At 52.5% G+C, this 23,849-nt stretch overlaps 1 protein-coding gene across 4 annotated transcripts in view; it reads right to left on the bottom strand.

Moving 5' to 3' along the window:
- The window catches only part of ZDHHC16 (zDHHC palmitoyltransferase 16), a 35,941-nt gene extending 16,517 nt beyond the window's left edge, over nucleotides 1–19,424 (bottom strand). The window contains exons 1-5 of one of the 4 annotated variants that reach the window (XM_089667450.1): nucleotides 19,259–19,424; nucleotides 13,709–13,940; nucleotides 9,567–9,761; nucleotides 6,635–6,726; nucleotides 3,773–3,801 (exon numbers count right to left, since the gene is read on the bottom strand). In XM_089667450.1, the coding sequence (XP_089523576.1) occupies nucleotides 3,773–3,801; nucleotides 6,635–6,726; nucleotides 9,567–9,761; nucleotides 13,709–13,924 (532 nt within the window). In that variant the 5' untranslated portion in view covers nucleotides 13,925–13,940; nucleotides 19,259–19,424. The remainder of the gene's footprint in view (nucleotides 1–3,772; nucleotides 3,802–6,634; nucleotides 6,727–9,566; nucleotides 9,762–13,708; nucleotides 13,941–19,258) is intronic. The other 3 variants (XM_089667451.1, XM_089667448.1, XM_089667449.1) reach the window with 3 other exon arrangements.
- Nucleotides 19,425–23,849: the final 4,425 nt, after the last annotated feature.

The raw sequence follows: 23,849 nt of genomic DNA, 5'->3' as shown, positions 1-23,849 counted from the left end.
AGTCTACCGGCATCCTGATCCGTCCATTATAACAGGCAGCCAGTCTACCAGCATCCTGATCCATCCATTATAACACACAGCCAGTCTACCGGCATCCTGATCCATCCATTATAACAGGCAGCCAGTCTACCGGCATCCTGATCCATCCATTATAACAGGTTGCCAGAGGGAAAACCCACCGAGGACACAAATCCAAGCATCCAAACTTTGGATGGGTGGGACTTGGATGCCACTTTGGATGGGTGGGACTCGGATGCCACTTTGGATGGGTGGGACTCGGATGCCACTTTGGATGGGTGGGACATGGGTGGGACTTGGATGCAACTTTGGATGGGTGGGACTTGGATGCAACTTTGGATGGGTGGGACTTGGATGCAACTTTGGATGGGTGGGACTTGGATGCAACTTTGGATGGGTGGGACTTGGATGCAACTTTGGATGGGTGGGACTTGGATGCAACTTTGGATGGGTGGGACATGGATGGGACTTGGATGTAACTTTGGATGGGTGGGACTTGGATGCAACTTTGGATGGGTGGGACTTGGATGCAACTTTGATGCTACTTAAGGGCCAGAGAGTGTAAAGTTGCACTACATAAACAGAACTGTCATACTTTCCTATTAGTGCACACCCATCCAAAGTTGCATCAAAGTCACACATGTCCAAAAATGCACTACATGTGTTTCTGCTGTGTGTCCATTGAAGTCTATAGAACCAAAAATGCATTGTGTTGTGTTTAAAAAAGTCGCTGACCCTTTCTAAAAACGCAGTGGCTGAAAAACGCAGAGGTGTGAATGTGTCCCCTAGGAAACCTTGTTAAACAGACTAAATGCGTTTCTGCAAAATGCATAGGTGTGAAGCTGGCCTCTGGGGGTCTGACAGCGTCTGCGGCAGGAAGTTGCACTCTATGGTACCTGCACTCAGGGCAATGCTGGAATCCGCACCGCCTCCCTCCCACATGCTTGTTTCTGAATGAATAACACCACACTGAGCGCTGATGCTGCAAATCAGTTTCTGCCCGGGTTCACACTTCACCACACATCGCGTGTGATTCGAGCAGAAACCGCACCGCATTCCCTGCAAACCACATGCGACTTCTGTGCGGTGCGATCGGAGGCGTACATTGTGTATGGCTCTATTCGCACCGCATTAGCACCAAAAAAAGTGCAGGACAGTTTTTTATGTCCGCACCAGAATTGGATCACATGGGTGTTCACACTTCTGCAATCCGATTCTGCACATCGGGCTTTGCAAACTGATTTCGGGGCGTCATCAATTTAACCCCTTCACACCGGCGCCTCCTGGCCCTTTAAGGGTTTCAGAAGCCGGGAGGTGGGGCGGGGTTTAGGGTCATGTGACCGCCGTGACACGCTGTCACATGATCGGGAGAGGTCCCGATCGAAAGAGGAGATCGGGACCTGTGAGTACCGGACATGTGTGCTGGGAGCGTGCAGGGCGCGCTCTCGGCACATGTTCTTTTTTTAACCCCTTCACTCCGACGCCTCCTGGCCCTTTAACCTTTTCAATACCGGGCAATTTAACCCCTTCCTGCCCAGGCCAGTTTTCAGGTTTCAGAACTCTCACACTTTGAATGACAATTGCGCGGTCATACAACATTGTACCCAAACTAAAATTTGATCATTTTCTTCACACAACTAGAGCTTTCTTTTGGTGGTATTTAATCACCGCCGGGGTTTTTATTTTTTGCTAAATTAACAAAAAAAGACCAAAAATTTTGAAAAAAAACCACATTTTTCTTTGTTTCTGTTATAAAAGTTTACAAATAAATAATTGTTCTTCATAAATTTAGGCCGAGATGTATTCTGCTACATGTCTTTGGTGAAAATAACCCAAATTAGGATGTATTATTTATCTGTAGGAAAGTTATAGAGTTCACAAACTATGGGATAGATCTGAATATTGATCAATCCTGAAGTACTGACAGCCAATCTAATTTCTTGAGGTCCAAGAATGTCAGGACAGTACAGATATCCCCCAAATGTCAGGACAGTACAGATATCCCCCAAATGTCAGGACAGTACAGATATCCCCCAAATGTCAGGACAGTACAGATATCCCCCAAATGTCAGGACAGTACAGATATCCCCCAAATGTCAGGACAGTACAGATATCCCCCAAATGTCAGGACAGTACAGATATCCCCCAAATGTCAGGACAGGACAGATATCCCCCAAATGTCAGGACAGTACAGATATCCCCCAAATGTCAGGACAGTACAGATATCCCCCAAATATCAGGACGGTACAGATATCCCCCAAATGTCAGGACAGTACAGATATCCCCCAAATGTCAGGACGGTACAGATATCCCCCAAATGTCAGGACGGTACAGATATCCCCCAAATGTCAGGACGGTACAGATATCCCCCAAATGTCAGGACAGTACAGATATCCCCCAAATGTCAGGACAGTACAGATATCCCCCAAATGACCCCTTTTTGCAGAGTAGACAGTCCGATGTACTTCATAAGAGGCATGGCGAGTTTTTTGAAGTTGTATTTTTTTGTCATAATTTTTCGGAAAATGAAAAAATTAAAAAAATTATTTTCACTATTTTTTTTTTTACATACTGTCACCAGTGCAGTACAGCGTCATCATATAACTGGCATGGCGGTGAACAGCGACACTGACTGGTGACAGTATGAAAAAAAAAATATACATATTTTTTTTTTAATTTTTTTTAATTTTTTTATTATATTTAATTTTTTATTACATTTTTTTAATTTTTTTTAAGATTTTTTTTCATATTTTACTATGACCAAAATAGTACAATGTTACCATAGTAACACTGTACTACTTTGGGGAAGTGATCAGTATTTTTTTTTTTTTTTACACAATTTGCTTATAGCAAAGAATTACTTTGCTATAAGCAAGCATTTACCTGAATTAAATCGATTCATTCAGCTTTTTTTTTTTTTTTTTTGTGCTTAGCTGTGATTTGGTCACAGCTAATCACATGACATGTGCATGTGATTAGCTGTGACCATTCACAGCTAGGCATTAGTATACAATGGATGGCATCATGAATGAAGCCATCCATTGTATACAAATGTCATGTGACCTGCTGTGATTGGTCACAGCAGGTCACATGGTACCGGCAACGGGAGCTGGTACTCGGATCTGTCATCGGCCGTGTCCGAGGTGCACGGGCGGTGACAGATCGCACTGCTGCGTCGCTCTGCAACCGCGCATGTGCGGGAGCACACCAAATGGCGTGCACCCGGAAAGCTGCAGCGCTTTTCAAGCCGCCAAACGGCCATTGGCCGGGCGGCTAATGGTTAAGGGTTTCAGAAGCCGGGAGGCGGGGCAGGGTTTGGGGATCATGTGACCGCCGTGATGTGCTGTCGCTGTGGTCACATGATCAGGAAAGGTCCCTATCGAAAGAGAAGACCGGTAACTTTCCGTGAGTACCGGACATGTGTGCTGGGAGCGCTCTCAGCACATCTTATTTTATAACTGAACGCAAACGTGCGGCCGCTCAGCGTCTAGGCCCAGACCCCGGGAGGCCGCACATTTGCGCTCGGCTGGCGTGAAGAGGTTAAAATACACACCCAGAGCGGTTCGTATGAACGGGGTGCGATTATTGAACCCGGGCTCAGAGGTTGTCTTTCCTGTCCTTGCTTTACTGCTTGCCGAGTCACCTACCTGGAACAAGCATGCAGCAAGTGAAGTGCACAAAGTCTAAACCCCCATCCTGTCCGTTTGTTATAGGTCAGCAATCTTCCAATATCGGTTCATAAATGAAAGGATACGGCAGTGATGATCCATTTTCAGAATACACCTGTGGAGAGAGCAGAGTGTCAGCACTGGAAGGCGGGCCTGGTGTATACAATGACATCTGAGCGCGGGGTCACATACATGCGGTGCGGTACATCAAATGTGATTCGCACAGAAACCGCACCGCAATCCCTGCAGACCACATGCGATTTGTGCGCGGTGCAATCGGAGCGGTACATTTTATGTCTAATCACATCGCACCAAGAAGATGCAGGACCCTTGTTCTGGTCCGCACTAGAATCGGATAGCATGGGTATTCACACCTATGTGATCTGATTCTGCACATCGCACCGCGTTTTGCGGAGCGATTTTGGGTTTTGTAAACATACACACCCGCAGCGGTTCGCATGAACAGCGTGCGATTCTGATGCGGTGCGGAATTCGCTGAAAACTACCTATCCCAACGCTCCTTCAGTGTTACCTATAATGCTACCACCTCCCCCTCTCTGTTGGGGTCCCTCAAGGCTCTGTCCTCGGGCCCCTCCTCTTCTCCATCTACACCTCCTCCCTCGGCAAACTGATACACTCCCGCGGCTTCAACTATCACCTCTGTGCCAACGACACACAAATCTCTCTCTCAACCCCCCACCTCACCCCCTCGGTTTCCGCCCGAATCACACACCTACTGAGCGACATATCAGACTGGATGTCGCTCCATTTCCTCAAGTTAAACCTGTCCAAAACCGAGTTCCTAATCTTCCCCCCCCCCCCCACCCCATCCTCTCCATCACGACTAACAACGCCACCATCAGTCCCACCCCACAAGCCAAAGTCCTGGGTGTCACCCTGGACTCACACCTTTCCTTCCAACCTCATGTCCAATCACTATCATGTCATGCAGGCTCCACCTCCGCAACATCTCCAAGATACGCACGTTCCTCACCCCAGGCACCACCAAACAACTCGTACACTCCCTCATCATCTCACGCCTGGACTACTGCAACTCCCTCCTCACCGGCCTACCCAAACAGACTATCCCCACTCCAGACCATCCTGATCTCAGCGGCCAGACTCATCCACCTCACCAACCGCTCCACATCCGCCTCCCCCCTCTGACAATCCCTTCATTGGCTCCACCCCCCTCTGCCAATCCCTCCACTGGCTCCACCCCCCTCTGCCAATCCCTCCACTGGCTCCACCCCCCTCTGCCAATCCCTCCACTGGCTCCACCCCCCTCTGCCAATCCCTCCACTGGCTCCACCCCCTCTGCCAATCCCTTCACTGGCTCCACCCCTATCTGCCAATCCCTCCACTGGCCTCCACCCCCCTCTGCCAATCCCTCCACTGGCCTCCATTCAGTGTCCTCCACCTCCCTCTGTCATTCCCTCCACTGGCCTCCCCCCCTCTCTGCCAATCCCTTCACTGGCTCCCGATTGCCCAACGCATCAAATTCAAACTGCTAACTCTGACCTACAAAGCCATTCACAATGCCGCCCCAAACTACATAACCGACCTGATACCCAAATACTACCCTACCCGTGCCCTCCGCTCCTCACAGGACCTCCTACTCGCCAGCTCCCTGGTCTCCTCCTCCCACGTCCGATTGCAGGACTTCTCTAGGACTACCCCCATCCTCTGGAACTCCCTACCCCAATCCATCAGATTGTCCCCTACCCTCCTCACCTTCAGGCGCTCCCTGAAAACCCATCTCTTCAGGGAAGCCTACCCCACCCTCACATAACAGCCGATCTCCTCCACTCCTCACTCCATTCCATCCCCCACAGCCACTTCCTCCTGTACCTCTACCCCCTCCCTCCTAGATTGTAAGCTCCCAGGATCAGGGCCCTCGAACCCCTCGTGTATTGTATTGTTACTGTATTGTCTCATGTTCTGTCCCCACTATAATGTACAGCGCTGAGCAAACCCTTCGGCGATATATAAATACTGTATAATAATAATTATAATAATTGCGCATCAGCGTGAACCCGGACTGAATGTGAATCCATGCAGCACGGCGATGTGCTACAACTGTGATGGGAAGATATTCAGATGTCTCACACGATGCAGAAAATGGCGGCCGTTGAAGACATTCCGTGGTGCACGCCAGGCTGGAGACGACGCCCACTTCCTGGAGGACTGCGTGGGTCCAGGTCACGTGACACGTCTGCTATCTGGCACTGCTGTAAATGTACGCCGAGCTCTACTACATCCATAGAAAGGACTTCATGTACAGGTGATCTCACTCCATGCACTGAGGCATCTAGACGTGGTGAAGACCACTTGTGAAGTTCAAACTGAGAATGGGGAAGATTACTGGAAAATTACTGGAACCGATCCCCTGTATGGCTCTTCTCTGCAGCAGCTGAACGCCATCAGGAGAGAGAAGAAGCCGGCTTTCAACTACTGCAAAGAGAACCATACAGGGGATCAGTCCCAGTAATTAAATTCCCCCCCAACATACCGATCACCGTCCCTGCCCACATCCAATTAACCAGGCTGCCTGGGCCCCCCTGCTGGCCTGGGCCCCGTACAGGAGGACTGGTGGTACCCCCTTATCCATGGCCCTGGTCGGAGTCTCCATCATAGGGGGAGGGGAGTTCAGACTGCTTCCATCTGTACAAAACTGAAAAACTACAAAAAAAAAACAAAAACGGATATAACATTTATAGGGAAAGTGGATCCAGGGAATATCCGATTGCCTCTCGGGGGATCAGGAAGGAATTGTTTCCCCTGCAGGAGGAAATTGGATCGTGCTTTGCTGGGTGTTTTGCCTTCCTCTGGATCAGCTGTAGGTGTAGGATTATAACTTTTTATTTTTTTTAATGGTTGAACTGGATGGACTTTTGTCTTTTTTTCACCCAGACTAACTATGTAACTATTTACTTTGCATAACTTACCTATTGCAAATGCTACAGTGGTGCGTCCGGGCGGGTTTGGGCGCAATGCATTTCCTGCACACCGACACCGAGGGGACGTTTTTCTGAGCCTGCTGAGGGGGAGGGAAGGGAAGAAACAGGCAGGAATGCATCATAAGAAAACATTTACATCTGCTTCGTGTTGCAAAATTAAAGAAAAAACAAACAACAAAAAACACAAAAGTAACTCATAACCCCGTTGCCATGCAGAACCCCCACAAATGTGCGCATCCGCACGTTCACAGCCATTGTACCGCGTGTTATTTGTCGCTGTGAACGTTGACGTGAGAGACGCCTTTTATTATTTACTATAAACTGCACAGTCATTTAACCGCTTCCCGTCCGGCCCATGTACATAAACAGCGCCCACGTGTACAGCTTGTGCGCTCTCCCTGGGAGCGCGTGGCACCGCAATCCGGTGCCCACTATGTCCGGAGGACACAGCAGAACACCGATCGCTGTACAGGACGTCTGTGCGAGGTCCCGATCATGTGATCACTGATTGGCCAATCAGCGATCACATGAAGAGTAGAAAGCAAGATGTCACTTCCTGACATCATTGCTTACTACGTGTGAAATCTGTGAATGATCAGAGATCACATGGTACAGGGCCATTCACAACAGTGTTGTACCATGTGACAAGCTGTGACCAATCACAGCTCTCACAGTATTTCTCAATGGCTGCAAGAATGCAGCCAGAGAGAAGGAGAAATGATTGTTTTTACAGCCTTTATGGGTGTAAAAGCAATCAGTGTAAAAAAAAAAAAATCTTCATCACCCCCCACAAGTAGTACAGTGTTACCATGGTGACACTACTGCTAGGGTGACAGTATGTTTAAAAAAAAATGACATAAATAATAGTTTTAAAAAATAAAATAAAAACATCAAAAGTTTTTGAAAAATTACAATTTGTTTTACTAAAAAGATAGATGAATAAATTTTGGCCAAGATTTATGAAAAAAGATGATTCGCAAATTTTTATAAGAAAAACACTTTTTAAAACTTTTTGGACATTTTCATTTATATAGCAAAAAAAAAAAAAAATCCCAGCGGTGAATAAATACCACCAAAATAAAGTTTTATCTGTCTCAAAAAATGCTAAAAACGTCATATGGGTACAGTGTTGCATGACCGCGCAATTGTCATTCAAAGTGTGACAGCGCTGAAAGCAGAAAATTGGCCTGGACAGGAAGGGGGTGAAAGTGTTCCAATCCCCTTCATATCATGTGATTCAGGTGTTCCAATCCCCTTCATATCATGTGATTCAGGTGTTCCAATCCCCTCCATATCATGTGATTCAGGTGCTCCAATCCCCTCCATGTCATGTGATTCAGGTGTTCCAATCCCCTCCCAGTCATGTGATTCAGGTGTTCCAACCCCCTCCATGGACACAGGTGTATACAATCCATCCCCTAGGCATGCAGACGGCTTCTACAAACATTGGTGAAAGAATGGGTCGCTCTCAGGAGCTCAGTGACTCCAAGCGTGGTCCCGTGATAGGTGGCCCCCTGGGCAATAAGTCCATCCGTGACATTTCCTGGCTACTAAATATTCCACGCTCAACTGTTAGTGGGATTATAACAAAGTGGAAGCCACTGGGAACAACAGCCACTCAGCCACCAAGTGGTAGGCCACGTCACATGACAGGGCGGGGTCAGCGCATGCTGAAGCGCACAGTGCGCAGAAGTCGCCAACTGTCTGCAGAGTCAATAGCTAAAGACCTCCAAACTTGGTGTGGCCTTCAGATGAGCCCAACAACAGTGCGTAGAGAGCTTCATGGAATGGGTTTCCATGGCCGAGCAGCTGCATCCAAGCCTTCCATCACCAAGTGCAATGCAAAGCGTCGGATGCCGTGGTGTAAAGCACGCCGCCACTGGACTCTAGAGCAGTGGAGACGTGTTCTCTGGAGTGACCAATCACGCGTCTCTGTCTGGCAATCCGATAGGTGTGTCTGGGTTTGGCGGTTGCCAAGAGAACGGTACTTGCCTGACTGCATTGTGCCAAGTGTAGAGTTTGGGGAGGGGGGATTATGGTGTGGGGTTGTTTTTCAGGGGTTGGGCTTGGCCCCCTAGTTCCAGTCAATGGAACTCTTAAGGTGACATTTTGGACAATTTCATGCTCCCAACTTTGTGGGAGGAGTTTGGGGATGGCCCCTTCCTGTTCCAACATGACTGCGCACCAGTGCACAAAGCAAGGTCCATAAAGACATGGAGGAGCCAGTTTGGGGTGGAGGAACTTGACTGTCCTGCACAGAGTCCTGACCTCAACCCCATAGAACACCTTTGGGATGAATTAGAGCGGAGACTGCGAGCCAGGCCCCTCCCCCGACATCAGTGCCTGACCTGACAAATGTACTTCTGGAAGAATGGTCCAACCTTCCCATAGACACCCTCCTAAACCTTGTGGACGGCCTTCCCAGAAGAGTTGAAGCTGTTATAGCTGCAAAGGGCGGGGCCAACTCAATATTGAACCCTACGGACTAAGACTGGGGGGCCATTGAAGGTCATGTGTGTGGAAAGGGCGGGGCCAACTCAATATTGAACCCTACGGACTAAGACTGGGGGGCCATTAAAGGTCATGTGTGTGGAAAGGGCGGGGCCAACTCAATATTGAACCCTACGGACTAAGACTGGGGGGCCATTAAAGGTCATGTGTGTGGAAAGGGCGGGGCTAACTCAATATTGAACCCTACGGACTAAGACTGGGGGGCCATTACAGGTCATGTGCGGGGAAAGGGCGGGGCCAACTCAATATTGAACCCTACGGACTAAGACTGGGGGGCCATTAAAGGTCATGTATGGGGAAAGGCCGTCGGCCCAATACTTTTGGCAATATAGTGTATGAAGCTGATATGTCGGTTGTATTAGTTACAGGTGTTAAAGAGAACCTGTCACTCCTATAACCTATCAGGTACCTGTGGTGGATATCCGGGGGGTGTGGTGATGGCCTTGTAATAATGGAACACAATCATGATGAGATTCCAGTGGCCGTAGGCGACGTGCCAGCAGATCCACTCGGTGGAATAGGTTTGGAGGATGAGCGGAAGGACGCAGATGTAGACGATCAGTACGATGGAGCTGGTCAGGACGATCACCAGAGCGACAAACACCTAAAATGACAAGATTGATGGGGTCAGAGGAAACGAAGCGGCCCCCATGTGCTGGGAGCCCATAGCATCCAAACATCACCTTTCATAAAAAGCAATATCATTCAACTACTAAAACCAATCAGTGAGCTACACATAATAACCAGCAAACAAAGTCAGATATTTCACCAAAGTAGCCGAAATATACGAAGATAAAAAAAAATTAATGGGTAACAAACAAAGATAAAATATAGATTTTTCCTGCAATATTGTTATTTGCCACTAGATGTCCTCAATCTGATGACTAGCATCATTCAAATGACTTCTTCTGAGCCCAGGTGATCCCGGACCAGCCCCCAACCTTTGCTGGCTAGTGAAAGAAGCATTGATGAACCCATCTCTCTGCCTTCTCCTCCTATCAGCAGGTCTATTCTCAGAGCATTGATTGGTTGGCTCCATAAGTGAAAGACAGCAGTGGGTGTGTCTGTTCCTGTACATCACTAGCAGTGGGTGTGTCTGTTCTTGTGCATCACTAGCAGTGGGTGTGTCTGGGATCAGTTCTTGTACATCACTAGCAGTGGGTGTGTCTGTTCTTGTGCATCACTAGCAGTGGGTGTGTCTGGGATCGGTTCTTGTACATCACTAGCAGTGGGTGTGTCTGGGATCGGCTCTTGTGCATCACTAGCAGTGGGTGTGTCCGTTCTTGTACGTCACTAGCAGTGGGTGTGTCCGTTCTTGTACGTCACTAGCACTGGGTGTGTCCGTTCTTGTACGTCACTAGCAGTGGGTGTGTCCGTTCTTGTACGTCACTAGCAGTGGGTGTGTCCGTTCTTGTACGTCACTAGCAGTGGGTGTGTCCGTTCTTGTACGTCACTAGCAGTGGGTGTGTCCGTTCTTGTACGTCACTAGCAGTGGGTGTGTCCGTTCTTGTACGTCACTAGCAGTGGGTGTGTCCGTTCTTGTACGTCACTAGCAGTGGGTGTGTCCGTTCTTGTACGTCACTAGCAGTGGGTGTGTCCGTTCTTGTACGTCACTAGCAGTGGGTGTGTCCGTTCTTGTACGTTCTTAGCAGTGGGTGTGTCCGTTCTTGTACGTCACTAGCAGTGGGTGTGTCCGTTCTTGTACGTCACTAGCAGTGGGTGTGTCCGTTCTTGTACGTCACTAGCAGTGGGTGTGTCCGTTCTTGTACGTCACTAGCAGTGGGTGTGTCCGTTCTTGTACATCACTAGCAGTGGGTGTGTCCGTTCTTGTACATCACTAGCAGTGGGTGTGTCCGTTCTTGTACATCACTAGCAGTGGGTGTGTCCGTTCTTGTACATCACTAGCAGTGGGTGTGTCCGTTCTTGTACATCACTAGCAGTGGGTGTGTCCGTTCTTGTACATCACTAGCAGTGGGTGTGTCTGGGATCGGCTCTTGTGCATCACTAGCAGTGGGTGTGTCTGGGATCGGCTCTTGTGCATCACTAGCAGTGGGTGTGTCTGGGATCGGCTCTTGTGCATCACTAGCAGTGGGTGTGTCTGGGATCGGCTCTTGTGCATCACTAGCAGTGGGTGTGTCTGGGATCGGCTCTTGTGCATCACTAGCAGTGGGTGTGTCTGGGATCGGCTCTTGTGCATCACTAGCAGTGGGTGTGTCTGGGATCGGCTCTTGTGCATCACTAGCAGTGGGTGTGTCTGGGATCGGATCTTGTGCATCACTAGCAGTGGGTGTGTCTGGGATCGGATCTTGTGCATCACTAGCAGTGGGTGTGTCTGGGATCGGCTCTTGTGCATCACTAGCAGTGGGTGTGTCTGTTCTTGTACATCACTAGCAGTGGGTGTGTCTGTTCTTGTACATCACTAGCACTAGGTGTGTCTGGGATCGGTTCTTGTGCATCACTAGCAGTGGGTGTGTCTGTTCTTGTACATCACTAGCAGTGGGTGTGTCTGGGATCGGTTCTTGTGCATCACTAGCAGTAGGTGTGTCTGGGATCGGTTCTTGTACATCACTAGCAGTAGGTGTGTCTGGGATCGGATCTTGTGCATCACTAGCAGTGGGTGTGTCTGAGATCGGATCTTGTACATCACTAGCAGTGGGTGTGTCTGTTCTTGTACATCACTAGCAGTGGGTGTGTCTGGGATCGGATCTTGTGCATCACTAGCAGTGGGTGTGTCTGGGATCGGATCTTGTGCATCACTAGCAGTGGGTGTGTCTGGGATCGGATCTTGTGCATCACTAGCAGTGGGTGTGTCTGAGATCGGATCTTGTGCATCACTAGCAGTGGGTGTGTCTGGGATCGGATCTTGTGCATCACTAGCAGTGGGTGTGTCTGAGATCGGATCTTGTACATCACTAGCAGTGGGTGTGTCTCTTCTTGTACATCACTAGCAGTGGGTGTGTCTGGGATCGGTTCTTGTGCATCACTAGCAGTGGGTGTGTCTGTTCTTGTGCATCACTAGCAATGGGGGGTTCTGAGTTCACCAGCAAAAGGGAACGAGGCTGGTTGGGGAACTACACAAAAATGAAAATAAAAGACAGCGGAGCTGAGGTTGTGCCCCTTCAAGGATTAAATTGTTGTTAAAAGGGAATAAACCGTAACCGTTTGCCCGCCGTCCTATAGTAGAACTATGGCTACAGGGCAGCGCAAATTCACATATATACACGTGATTTGCATTTCCAGGTAGAGGGTGCGCACGCGCTACCCTACTGTGCCACCATTGGCGGCTACGGATATCAATCACCGGGTCCCGGCCGGAGATTCCCCCCGGCACCCAACGATCGCCTTGTAAAGCTGACAGGGGAGAGACCTGTGTGTAAACAATAGAGATCTCTCCTGTCAGCAAGGACATGCTGCTGTGTATCTCTCTGCACACCATGTCTCCCTAGTAAAACACACACAGCACACAGTTAACCCTTTGATCCCCCTAGATGTTAACCCCTTCCTGCCCAGTGCCATTAGTACAGCGTCAGTGCTTTTTATTAAGGGAAGGGGGGGGGGGATCCTCTGGAGGGGGAGGGGTTAATATCACTGTAAACTTTTTTTTTTTAGGGATTTTTTTGGGAGGTGGTTAATTCCTCTATAGCCAGTTGCTTTCAGCGTTGTTGCGCGGTCATGCCACATTATACCCATATGACATTTGTATCATTTTTTCACATAAATAGAGCTTACTTTTGTTGAAATTTAATCACGGCTGGGGGTGGGGTGTGGGTGGGGAGTGGGGGTAGGGTGTGTGTGGAGATTATTTTTTGTCAGGTAAAGTAACGCAGCGCCGTATCGCAAAAAATAGCCTGGTCAGGAAGGGGGGATCCTCTGGAGGGGTTAAACTTTTTCAGACGACACTTCTTTCCAGGTCACCTCTAGACACTAGGGACCTGATAGAGGAAATGAGGGTCAGAGAGTGAGGACCTAATAGAGGAAATGAGGGTCAGAGAGTGAGGACCTAATAGAGGAAATGAGGGTCAGAGAGTGAGGACCTAATAGAGGAAATGAGGGACAGAGAGTTAGGACCTAATAGAGGAAATGAGGGTCAGAGAGTTAGGACCTAATAGAGTAAATGAGGGTCAGAGAGTGAGGACCTAATAGAGTAAATGAGGGTCAGAGAGTGGGGACCTAATAGAGTAAATGAGGGTCAGAGAGTGAGGACCTAATAGAGGAAATGAGGGACAGACAGTGAGGACCTAATAGAGGAAATGAGGGACAGAGAGTGAGGACCTAATAGAGGAAATGAGGGTCAGAGAGTGAGGACAGGACATATTGTTGGCTGGGGATATGCTGCAGAAGACACGAAGCTGGGAAGATGTTACATGAGGTTGGTAGAGATCAATGCCAACACCCTAATCAATGTTCCCTCTACAGACTGCTGAGGTCCGAGGGCCACACATCGTATATCGAAGGGCCACAGGTTGGGCACCAAGGGTCTAACCCTTCTTCTGGTCTGGCAGGAGAACCCTCCAATCACACCAATGGACGCCAGGCGGGGTGAACACTTACAATGCCGAACCATCTGGTCACATGATCCACCAGCCAATAGACCGGCTCAAACAAGGACTCGAGCAGCACGTCGCTGTTGGTGAAGGAGTTGTAGGAGAGGGAGCGGAGGCAGAGGCGGTAGTAGCGCAGGTAGTCGCTCAGGAGCTCCACGCTCGTCCATTTCCTTCTGTGTCCCAGGCGGAGGCACCTCAGGAACAGGCGCCGGATGTTTCTCATTCCCAACACTCATCACCTGAATACGAGAAACAAAGAGCGGTAAAAGCGCAGACAAGACCGGCCACTCCCCCCACCACCGATTCACCAATCGTCTTCCAAGGTGCCTCTATAAACAGCACGGCAGGCAAGGAGTTAACTCATGGCGGTGGCGGCGATCTTGGTATCGGGTTTCACAGCCGGTGAAGGGATTTGTGATTTGATCCTGTAGTCACCCGATCATTTATAGGGGGCTCTCAATGTGCACCCCACCCCCGCAGGGCGCTTCTCTGGCGATACATCGCGCAAAAAGGAGCTTCTTCTGGGCGACAAACTCCATGCAATGCGATCTGCCGCACAGCACAACCACACCACATATTGGTGCCGGAACAGGCGAGCTAAGAGTTGTCATTTGTGCAGAATACTGATCTCTATGGTGACCCCGGGGGGACACGGATCTCTATGGTGACCCCGGGGGGACACGGATCTCTATTGTGACCCCGGGGGGACACGGATCTCTACTGTGACCCCGGGGGGACACGGATCTCTACTGTGACCCCGGGGGGACACGGATCTCTACGCTGACCTCGGGGGGACACGGATCTCTATGCGGACCCTACATTGATCTTTATGCTGGCCCCGGGGGGACACGGATCTTTATGCTGGCCCTGGGGACACGGATCTCTATGCTGACCCCGGGGGGACACGGATCCCTATGCTGGCCCCGGGGGGACACGGATCCCTATGCTGGCCCCGGGGGGACACGGATCTCAATGCAGGCCCCGGGGGGACACGGATCTCAGTGCAGGCCCCGGGGGGACACGGATCTCAGTGCAGGCCCCGGGGGGACACGGATCTCTATGCTGGCCCCGGGGGAACACGGATCTCTATGCTGGCCCCGGGGGGACACGGATCTCTATGCTGGCCCCGGGGGGACACGGATCTCTATGCTGGCCCCGGGGGGACACGGATCTCTATGCTGGCCCCGGGGGGACACGGATCTCTATGCTGGCCCCGGGGGGACACGGATCTCTATGCTGGCCCCGGGGGGGCACGGATCTCTATGCTGGCCCCGGGGGGACACGGATCTCTATGCTGACCCGGGGGGACACGGATCTCTATGCTGGCCCCGGGGGGACACGGATCTCTATGCTGGCCCCGGGGGGGACACGGATCTCTAAGCTGGCCCCGGGGGGACACGGATCTCTAAGCTGGCCCCGGGGGGACACGGATCTCTAAGCTGGCCCTGGGGGGGACACGGATCTCTAAGCTGGCCCTGGGGGGGACACGGATCTCTAAGCTGGCCCTGGGGGGGACACGGATCTCTAAGCTGGCCCTGGGGGGACACGGATCTCTATGGTGACCCCGGGGGACACGGATCTCTATGCTGGCCCTGGGGGGAAACGGATCTCTAAGCTGGCCCTGGGGGGACACGGATCTCTATGCTGGCCCTGGGGGGACACGGATCTCTAAGCTGGCCCCGGGGGGACACGGATCTCTAAGCTGGCCCCGTGGGGACACGGATCTCTAAGCTGGCCCCGGGGGGACACGGATCTCTAAGCTGGCCCCGGGGGGACACGGATCTCTAAGCTGGCCCCGGGGGGACACGGATCTCTAAGCTGGCCCCGGGGGGACACGGATCTCTAAGCTGGCCCCGGGGGGACACGGATCTCTAAGCTGGCCCCGGGGGGACACGGATCTCTAAGCTGGCCCCGGGGGGATACGGATCTCTAAGCTGGCCCTGGGGGGGACACGGATCTCTAAGCTGGCCCTGGGGGGACACAGATCTCTATGCTGGCCCTGGGGGGAAACGGATCTCTAAGCTGGCCCTGGGGGGACACGGATCTCTATGGTGACCCCGGGGGACACGGATCTCTATGGTGACCCCGGGGGGACACGGATCTCTATGGTGACCCCGGGGGACACGGATCTCTATGCTGGCCGGGGGGGACACGGATCTCTATGGTGACCCCGGGGGACACGGATCTCTATGCTGGCCCTGGGGGGAAACGGATCTCTAAGCTGGCCCTGGGGGGAAACGGATCTCTAAGCTGGCCCTGGGGGGACACGGATCTCTATGGTGACCCCGGGGGACACGGATCTCTATGCTGGCCCGGGGGGACACGGATCTCTATGCTGGCCCGGGGGGACATGGATCTCTATGCTGGCCCTGGGGGGACACGGATCTCTAAGCTGGCCCTGGGGGACACACGGATCTCTAAGCTGGCCCTGGGGGACACACGGATCTCTACGCTGAACCCGGGGGACACGGATCTCTACGCTGAACCCGGGGGACACGGATCTCTACGCTGGCCCTGGGGGGACACGGATCTCTACACTGAACCCGGGGGACACGGATCTCTACGCTGGCCCTGGGGGGACACGGATCTCTACGCTGGCCCTGGGGGGACACGGATCTCTACGCTGGCCCCGGGGGGACACGGATCTCTATGCTGGCCCCGGGGGGATACGGATCTCTATGCTGGCCCCGGAGGGACACGGATCTCTATGCTGGCCCTGGGGGGAAACAGATCTCTAAGCTGGCCCTGGGGGGACACGGATCTCTATGCTGGCCCTGGGGGGACACGGATCTCTAAGCTGGCCCCGGGGGGACACGGATCTCTAAGCTGGCCCCGGGGGGACACGGATCTCTAAGCTGGCCCCGGGGGGACACGGATCTCTAAGCTGGCCCTGGGGGGGACACGGATCTCTAAGCTGGCCCTGGGGGGGAACACGGATCTCTAAGCTGGCCCTGGGGGGACACGGATCTCTATGGTGACCCCGGGGGACACGGATCTCTATGCTGGCCCTGGGGGGAAACGGATCTCTAAGCTGGCCCAGTGGGGACACGGATCTCTATGGTGACCCCGGGGGACACGGATCTCTATGCTGGCCCGGGGGGACACGGATCTCTATGCTGGCCCGGGGGGACACGGATCTCTACGCTGACCCCGGGGGGACACGGATCTCTACGGTGACCCCGGGGGACACGGATCTCTACGCTGAACCCGGGGGACACGGATCTCTACGCTGAACCCGGGGGACACGGATCTCTACGCTGGCCCTGGGGGGACACGGATCTCTACGCTGACCCCGGGGGACACGGATCTCTACGCTGGCCCCGGGGGGACACGGATCTCTACGCTGGCCCCGGGGGGACACGGATCTCTACGCTGGCCCCGGGGGGACACGGATCTCTATGCTGGCCCCGGGGGGACACGGATCTCTATGCTGGCCCCGGGGGGACACGGATCTCTATGCTGGCCCCAGATCTCTATGCTGGCCCGGGGGGACACGGATCTCTACGCTGGCCCTGGGGGGACACGGATCTCTACGCTGAACCCGGGGGACACGGATCTCTACGCTGGCCCTGGGGGGACACGGATCTCTATGCTGGCCCCGGGGGGACACGGATCTCTATGCTGGCCCCGGGGGGATACGGATCTCTATGCTGGCCCCGGAGGGACACGGATCTCTATGCTGGCCCTGGGGGGAAACAGGTCTCTAAGCTGGCCCTGGGGGGACACGGATCTCTATGCTGGCCCTGGGGGGACACGGATCTCTAAGCTGGCCCCGGGGGGTCACGGATCTCTATGCTGGCCCCGGGGGGACACGGATCTCTATGCTGGCCCCGGGGGGACACGGATCTCTATGCTGGCCCCAGATCTCTATGCTGGCCCGGGGGGACACGGATCTCTACGCTGGCCCTGGGGGGACACGGATCTCTACGCTGAACCCGGGGGACACGGATCTCTACGCTGGCCCTGGGGGGACACGGATCTCTATGCTGGCCCCGGGGGGACACGGATCTCTATGCTGGCCCCGGGGGGATACGGATCTCTATGCTGGCCCCGGAGGGACACGGATCTCTATGCTGGCCCTGGGGGGAAACAGGTCTCTAAGCTGGCCCTGGGGGGACACGGATCTCTATGCTGGCCCTGGGGGGACACGGATCTCTAAGCTGGCCCCGGGGGGTCACAGATCTCTAAGCTGGCCCCGGGGGGACACGGATCTCTAAGCTGGCCCCGGGGGGACACGGATCTCTAAGCTGGCCCTGGGGGGGACACGGATCTCTAAGCTGGCCCTGGGGGGGACACGGATCTCTAAGCTGGCCCTGGGGGGGGACACGGATCTCTAAGCTGGCCCTGGGGGGACACGGATCTCTATGGTGACCCCGGGGGACACGGATCTCTATGCTGGCCCTGGGGGGAAACGGATCTCTAAGCTGGCCCTGTGGGGACACGGATCTCTATGGTGACCCCGGGGGACACGGATCTCTATGCTGGCCCGGGGGGACACGGATCTCTATGCTGGCCCGGGGGGACACGGATCTCTATGCTGGCCCTGGGGGGACACGGATCTCTACGGTGACCCCGGGGGGACACGGATCTCTACGCTGAACCCCGGGGACACGGATCTCTACGCTGAACCCGGGGGACACGGATCTCTACGCTGAACCCGGGGGACACGGATCTCTACGCTGGCCCTGGGGGGACACGGATCTCTACGCTGACCCGGGGGGACACGGATCTCTATGCTGGCCCCGGGGGGACACGGATCTCTATGCTGGCCCCGGGGGGACACGGATCTCTATGCTGGCCCCGGGGGGACACGGATCTCTATGCTGGCCCGGGGGGACACGGATCTCTACGCTGAACCCGGGGGACACGGATCTCTACGCTGAACCCGGGGGACACGGATCTCTACGCTGAACCCGGGGGACACGGATCTCTACGCTGAACCCGGGGGACACGGATCTCTATGCTGGCCCTGGGGGGACACGGATCTCTACGCTGGCCCTGGGGGGACACGGATCTCTACGCTGACCCCGGGGGACATGGATCTCTATGCTGGCCCTGGGGGGACACGGATCTCTATGCTGGCCCCGGGGGGACACGGATCTCTATGCTGGCCCCGGGGGGACACAGATCTCTATGCTGGCCCCGGGGGACACGGATCTCTAAGCTGGCCCTGGGGGGACACGGATCTCTATGGTGACCCCGGGGGGACACGGATCTCTATGGTGACCCCGGGGGACACGGATCTCTATGGTGACCCCGGGGGACACGGATCTCTATGGTGACCTCGGGGGACACGGATCTCTATGGTGACCCCGGGGGGACACGGATCTCTAAGCTGGCCCTGGGGGACACGGATCTCTAAGCTGGCCCTGGGGGGACACGGATCTCTAAGCTGGCCCTGGGGGGACACGGATCTCTACGCTGGCCCTGGGGGGACTCGGATCTCTATGGTGACCCTGGGGGGGACCCGGATCTCTATGCTGGCCCCGGGGGGCACTGATCTCTACGGTAATTCCAGGGGACACTGATCTCTACGGTGACCCCTCCCATGTCTCACCTGTCGGTCGGCGTCACTCGGTGGGGGGGTGTCGGTCTCTTCTCACACCGCCCCTCCCCCACTCTCTTTCTCCATCCCGGGATCACTCAGCGCCGATCTCACCGGATGTCACCGTACTCAGCCCACATCTGCCGGAGCCATACTGGCACAACACGCATGCGCAATACAGTCCACACACCGGCTCGCAAAGGAACCACCGCGCAGGCGCGAACTCCACCTGACAGCCCATCATCTCTTAATGCGCATGCGCGAAGGGCTCAGGGCAATGAATGGAGACACTGCAGCTGATCAAGAGGGATGGGTGTCAACGAGAGTGTCAGTGCAGCATACTGCTTTATAGGATGATGAAAGAATAAAAATACTCCTTGCTGTTAAAAAAAAAAAAAAAATCACATTGGGTTGCTGCACAGCAGACGTGTTACCTCTACCAGCCCCCCTCCCACCACATTTGTCCAATCCTCTGGGGGGAAGCCCAGCATGTGATCCTTCTCTCTGCCCTTTAACCCTTTTAGCTGCCACAGCCGCTTTTTGTGCTTTTTTTCTACTTTAGGCCTGAAGATGACCTAAAACCCCCGAAACAAGACACGCCTCACCGTACCGTAGAGAATAAAACGGCTGTAGTTCTCATCTAAGTCGCACAATATTACCGCAACGGTTATGAAACATAAAATATACACCAAAGTTCATTTTTAGGGCACAAGAATGCAATATGTTACTGAATTGTTGGGAAATTATAATAAATGAGGTTGCACCGAGTACATAGATACCCAACATGTCAGGGCTGAAATTGGCGAGTGTCTGTGGAACGGGCGACGCATTTCATTGCACTTTGTTTTCTATAGGCGATGCTTGAAGAGCCCCCAGTTTAGAGTTACCAGTGAATAGCGGGCCGAGGATTGATGTCACTGCAACGCTGAGTGGCGATATACAACAGGTGTAGCACAATCAACATTTTCCAGCTGCGTGCATTTACACCCGTACATTCATGGATGTGGGGGCTAAAATATTTATTGGGGAAGGGATTTTAACCACTTGCCTACCGGGCACTGTCACCCCTTCCTGCCCACCAGGCACTTCTACCCGCTTCCTGCTCACCAGGCACTTCTACCCCCTTCCTGCCCACCAGGCACTTCTACCCCCTTCCTGCCTACCTGGCACTGTCACCCCCTTCCTGCCAACTGGGCACTTCTACCCCCTTCCTGCCCCCCAAGCAGTTACCCCCTTCCTGCCCACCAGGCACTGTCACCCCCTTCCTGCCAAATGGGCACTGTCACCCCCTTCCTGCCCCCCAAGCAGTCACCCCCTTCTTGCCCAGGCCAGTTTTCAGCTTTCAGCACTGTTGCACTTCTTTTGGTGGTATTTAATCACCGCCAGGGTTTTTTTTTGCACTATAAACAAAAAAGCAAAAAATTTGAAAAAAAAGTTTTTCTTTTTATAATAAAATGTTGCAAACAGGTAATTTTTCTCCTTCACTGATGTGCGTTAATGAGGCTGCACTGATAGGCGGCACTGATCAGGTGGCACAGATAGGCGGCACTGATGAGGTGGCACAGATATGCAGCGCTGATGAGGTGGCACAGATAGGCAGCAGTGATGAGGTGACACAGATAGGCAGCACTGATGAGGTGACAAGGTAGCACTGATGAGGTGGCACAGGCAGCACTGGTGAGGTGGCACAGATAGGCAGCACTGAGGAGGAGGCACCACAGATAGGCAGCACTGATGGGCACTGAGGAGGTGGCACAGGTAGGCAGCACTGATGGTGGCACAAATCGGCAGCATTGATGAGAAGCATTGATGATGCAGCACTGATGGGTGGCACCAATGGACAACACTCCTGGGCACTGATTATCAGTGCCCTGGTGATAAATGCAGTTCTGCTGTATGACATTTGCCAGTTATCGGCAGTACTTTCCTCACGTCCTGACAGTGGGAGGGAAGTGCAGCTGAATACAGGCAGCTGTAATTACTTTGGGATCGAATCCCAGCCACAGCCCCACCTGCCTGGAGTTTGCATGTTCTCCCTGTGCCTGTGTAGGTTTCCTCCAGGTACTCTGGTTTCCTCCCACTCTCCAAAGACATGCTGGTAGGTGAATTGGCTCCTGTCTAAATTGTCCCTAATATGTGTATGTATGAATGTGAGTTAGGGACCTTAGATTGTACGCTCCTCGGGGGCGGGGACTAATGTAAATGTACAATATATATGTAAAGCGCGGAGTACATTGACAGCGCTATATAAGTACCTGAAATAAATAAATCTGCTGTCTCATTGGACACAGCTGATCACGTGGTAAAAGGCTGCTGTGATTGGCCGCCTTTTACCTTGTCATGTGATCAGCTGTGTCTGAAGAATGAAGGGCAAAGGGGGTCCAAGCAGGTGGACCTCATGAAGTGACCGGTGAGGGTACATGGCCTCTAGTTCTATTAGGAAGGCTATCATTGTACAAGCGGCTCTGTGTGGGAGGGGTAAATGTAAAGTGTATGTATCGTCCAAATTGTTGTGGTTCTAGATACAGGATTTTAGATTGGACAGTTGCTGGGAAGATTTGCCTTCTCTTCTTGTCCCAGAGACACCAGGTAGGGGGAGGTATTCTAAGACATTGACCTCCCTTGTATGATTTCCCTTCCCCTCATCCAACACCATTTGTATTGACACATCTGTCTCAGTAACAATGATCAGGCAGACAAATAAAGGGGCGATTCTTCCCAGAAGGAACAGCCTGTAATAATACTTGGCAGAGGGTCTAACCCCTCTCTAATCTGCCCAAAACGTAATAATGCCAGGCAGCGGCATGTTATGTATACATAGATCCAGCTTGGACCAACAGAACATTGTATATATACCATACCTGGCCAATGCCCCTTTAAGCTGGAAATCACTAAAGTTGTCACCGCTACTCCATCAACATTCAGTGATCTCCACTTGATTCTGTGTTTCATGCTGAGTGGTTGGCCGGAAGCATTGTGAACACAGGAGGTCAGCCGCTCAGGACGGGCACCATTCAAGAATGCTTGGCATTTTCTAAATGAATACGAAACATTCTCCGATTGGACACAGAGGAGAGCATGATGTCACACTCTCCAGCTCATCCAGTCAGAGAACGCTTGGCATTCATTCAGAAAATACCAAGCATTCTCTGAATGGTGCCTGTGCCGAGCAGCTGACCTCCTGTGTTCACAAAGCAGGAGAGCAGCCGCTCAGCACGGGACACAGAAGCTAGTGGGGATCACTGAACTAGCGGTAATGACTCTCTCCACCTTTTCCAATCAGAGAACGCTTTGCATTCATTCAGAAAATACCAAGCACTCTCTGAATGGTGCCTGCGCTGAGCAGCTGACCTCCTGTGTTCACAAAGCAGGAGAGCAGCCGCTCAGCGTGGGACCTCCAACGATCTCTACTGTCTTCCAGGTCCCTCACTAAGCTTGGCATTTTCTGAACAAAAGTGGACAAGGTGGAGAGAGTCACATCACTAGTCCAATCAGAAAATACCAAGCATTCTCTGAATGGTGCCCGTGCTGAGCAGCTGACCTCCTGTGTTCACAATACATCAAGCCAAACGTTAAGCAAGTGGAGTTCACTGAATAGCAGTATCTACTTCAGTGATTTCTAGCTTCCAGGGGAACCAGCCAGCTATGGTGTATGTGTATATATATATATATATATATATATATATATATATATAATATATATAGCCACACTGGTCCAAGCTGGATCTATGAAACTATGTATAACATGACGATGTGTAGAAACCTTTTAAAAAAAAAAAGTTCACACACACCTTAGGCGCTCATTCACACTGGGGGAAAAAAACAAAGAAAAAAAGAAAAAAAAAAAAAAAACACTCACTGCTAGAGCATAGAAAACAACTGCCCTGTTCTCATTGCAATGCAGCCCGCAGTTGCAGTGGGCTGCAATAAAATGTAGATATGCTGCTTTGTGTCACTTTGTGCAAATTAAATAAAGCTGACCAAAAAAAAAAAAAAAGGCACCTCACTGCAGCCTGAAACTAACAGTTGCCTGTATAAATGGGCCCCAATTGTTTCATTTTGAATGGGGTATCATAATCCCGAATGCTGGTACAAAGGGAGGCCGGTCCACTATGACCAAAACTAAACCGAATTACCAAAATGTTAAAGTAGAACTACAGCTAAAACATTTTGGATGGAGTAAGGGAGGGTTTTTTTCACCATCTGTGTCCCATTGCAGATATTTCCATTCACTTTCCATCCCAAAGCCAAAACAGGTAGTGAGAGGAAATCCCTGCAAATTATGGGAATACATTCGGGCCCCCACATCACCGGAACCAGTGTCCCCATTAGAAGATTTCCCCTCTATCACTTTTCTGGGGAGAACCCAAAATTTGGGATTTTGTACAGACAGCGCTAAAAACTGACGGGGGTTCTAATCCCTTCCCATCCACAACTAAAAGTATTGCCTTTAGTTATACTTTAACCTCTTAACGCCAGCACCTCCTGGCCCTTTAAAGGGGTTTCTGATGCCCGGACCCTGCATTCGCCGTATCCGCTCTCCCCGGACCCCGCGCTCACTGTATCCGCTCTCCCCGGACCCCGCGCTCACTGTATCCGCTCT

Source organism: Staurois parvus, unplaced genomic scaffold, assembly GCF_062004578.1.
Source record: "Staurois parvus isolate SC_StPar_1 unplaced genomic scaffold, SC_StPar_1.0 ptg003258l, whole genome shotgun sequence".
Lineage (NCBI taxonomy): Eukaryota > Metazoa > Chordata > Amphibia > Anura > Ranidae > Staurois > Staurois parvus.
The sequence above is the reverse complement of the archived record's forward strand: the minus strand, read 5'-3'. Positions and strand labels throughout refer to the sequence as shown.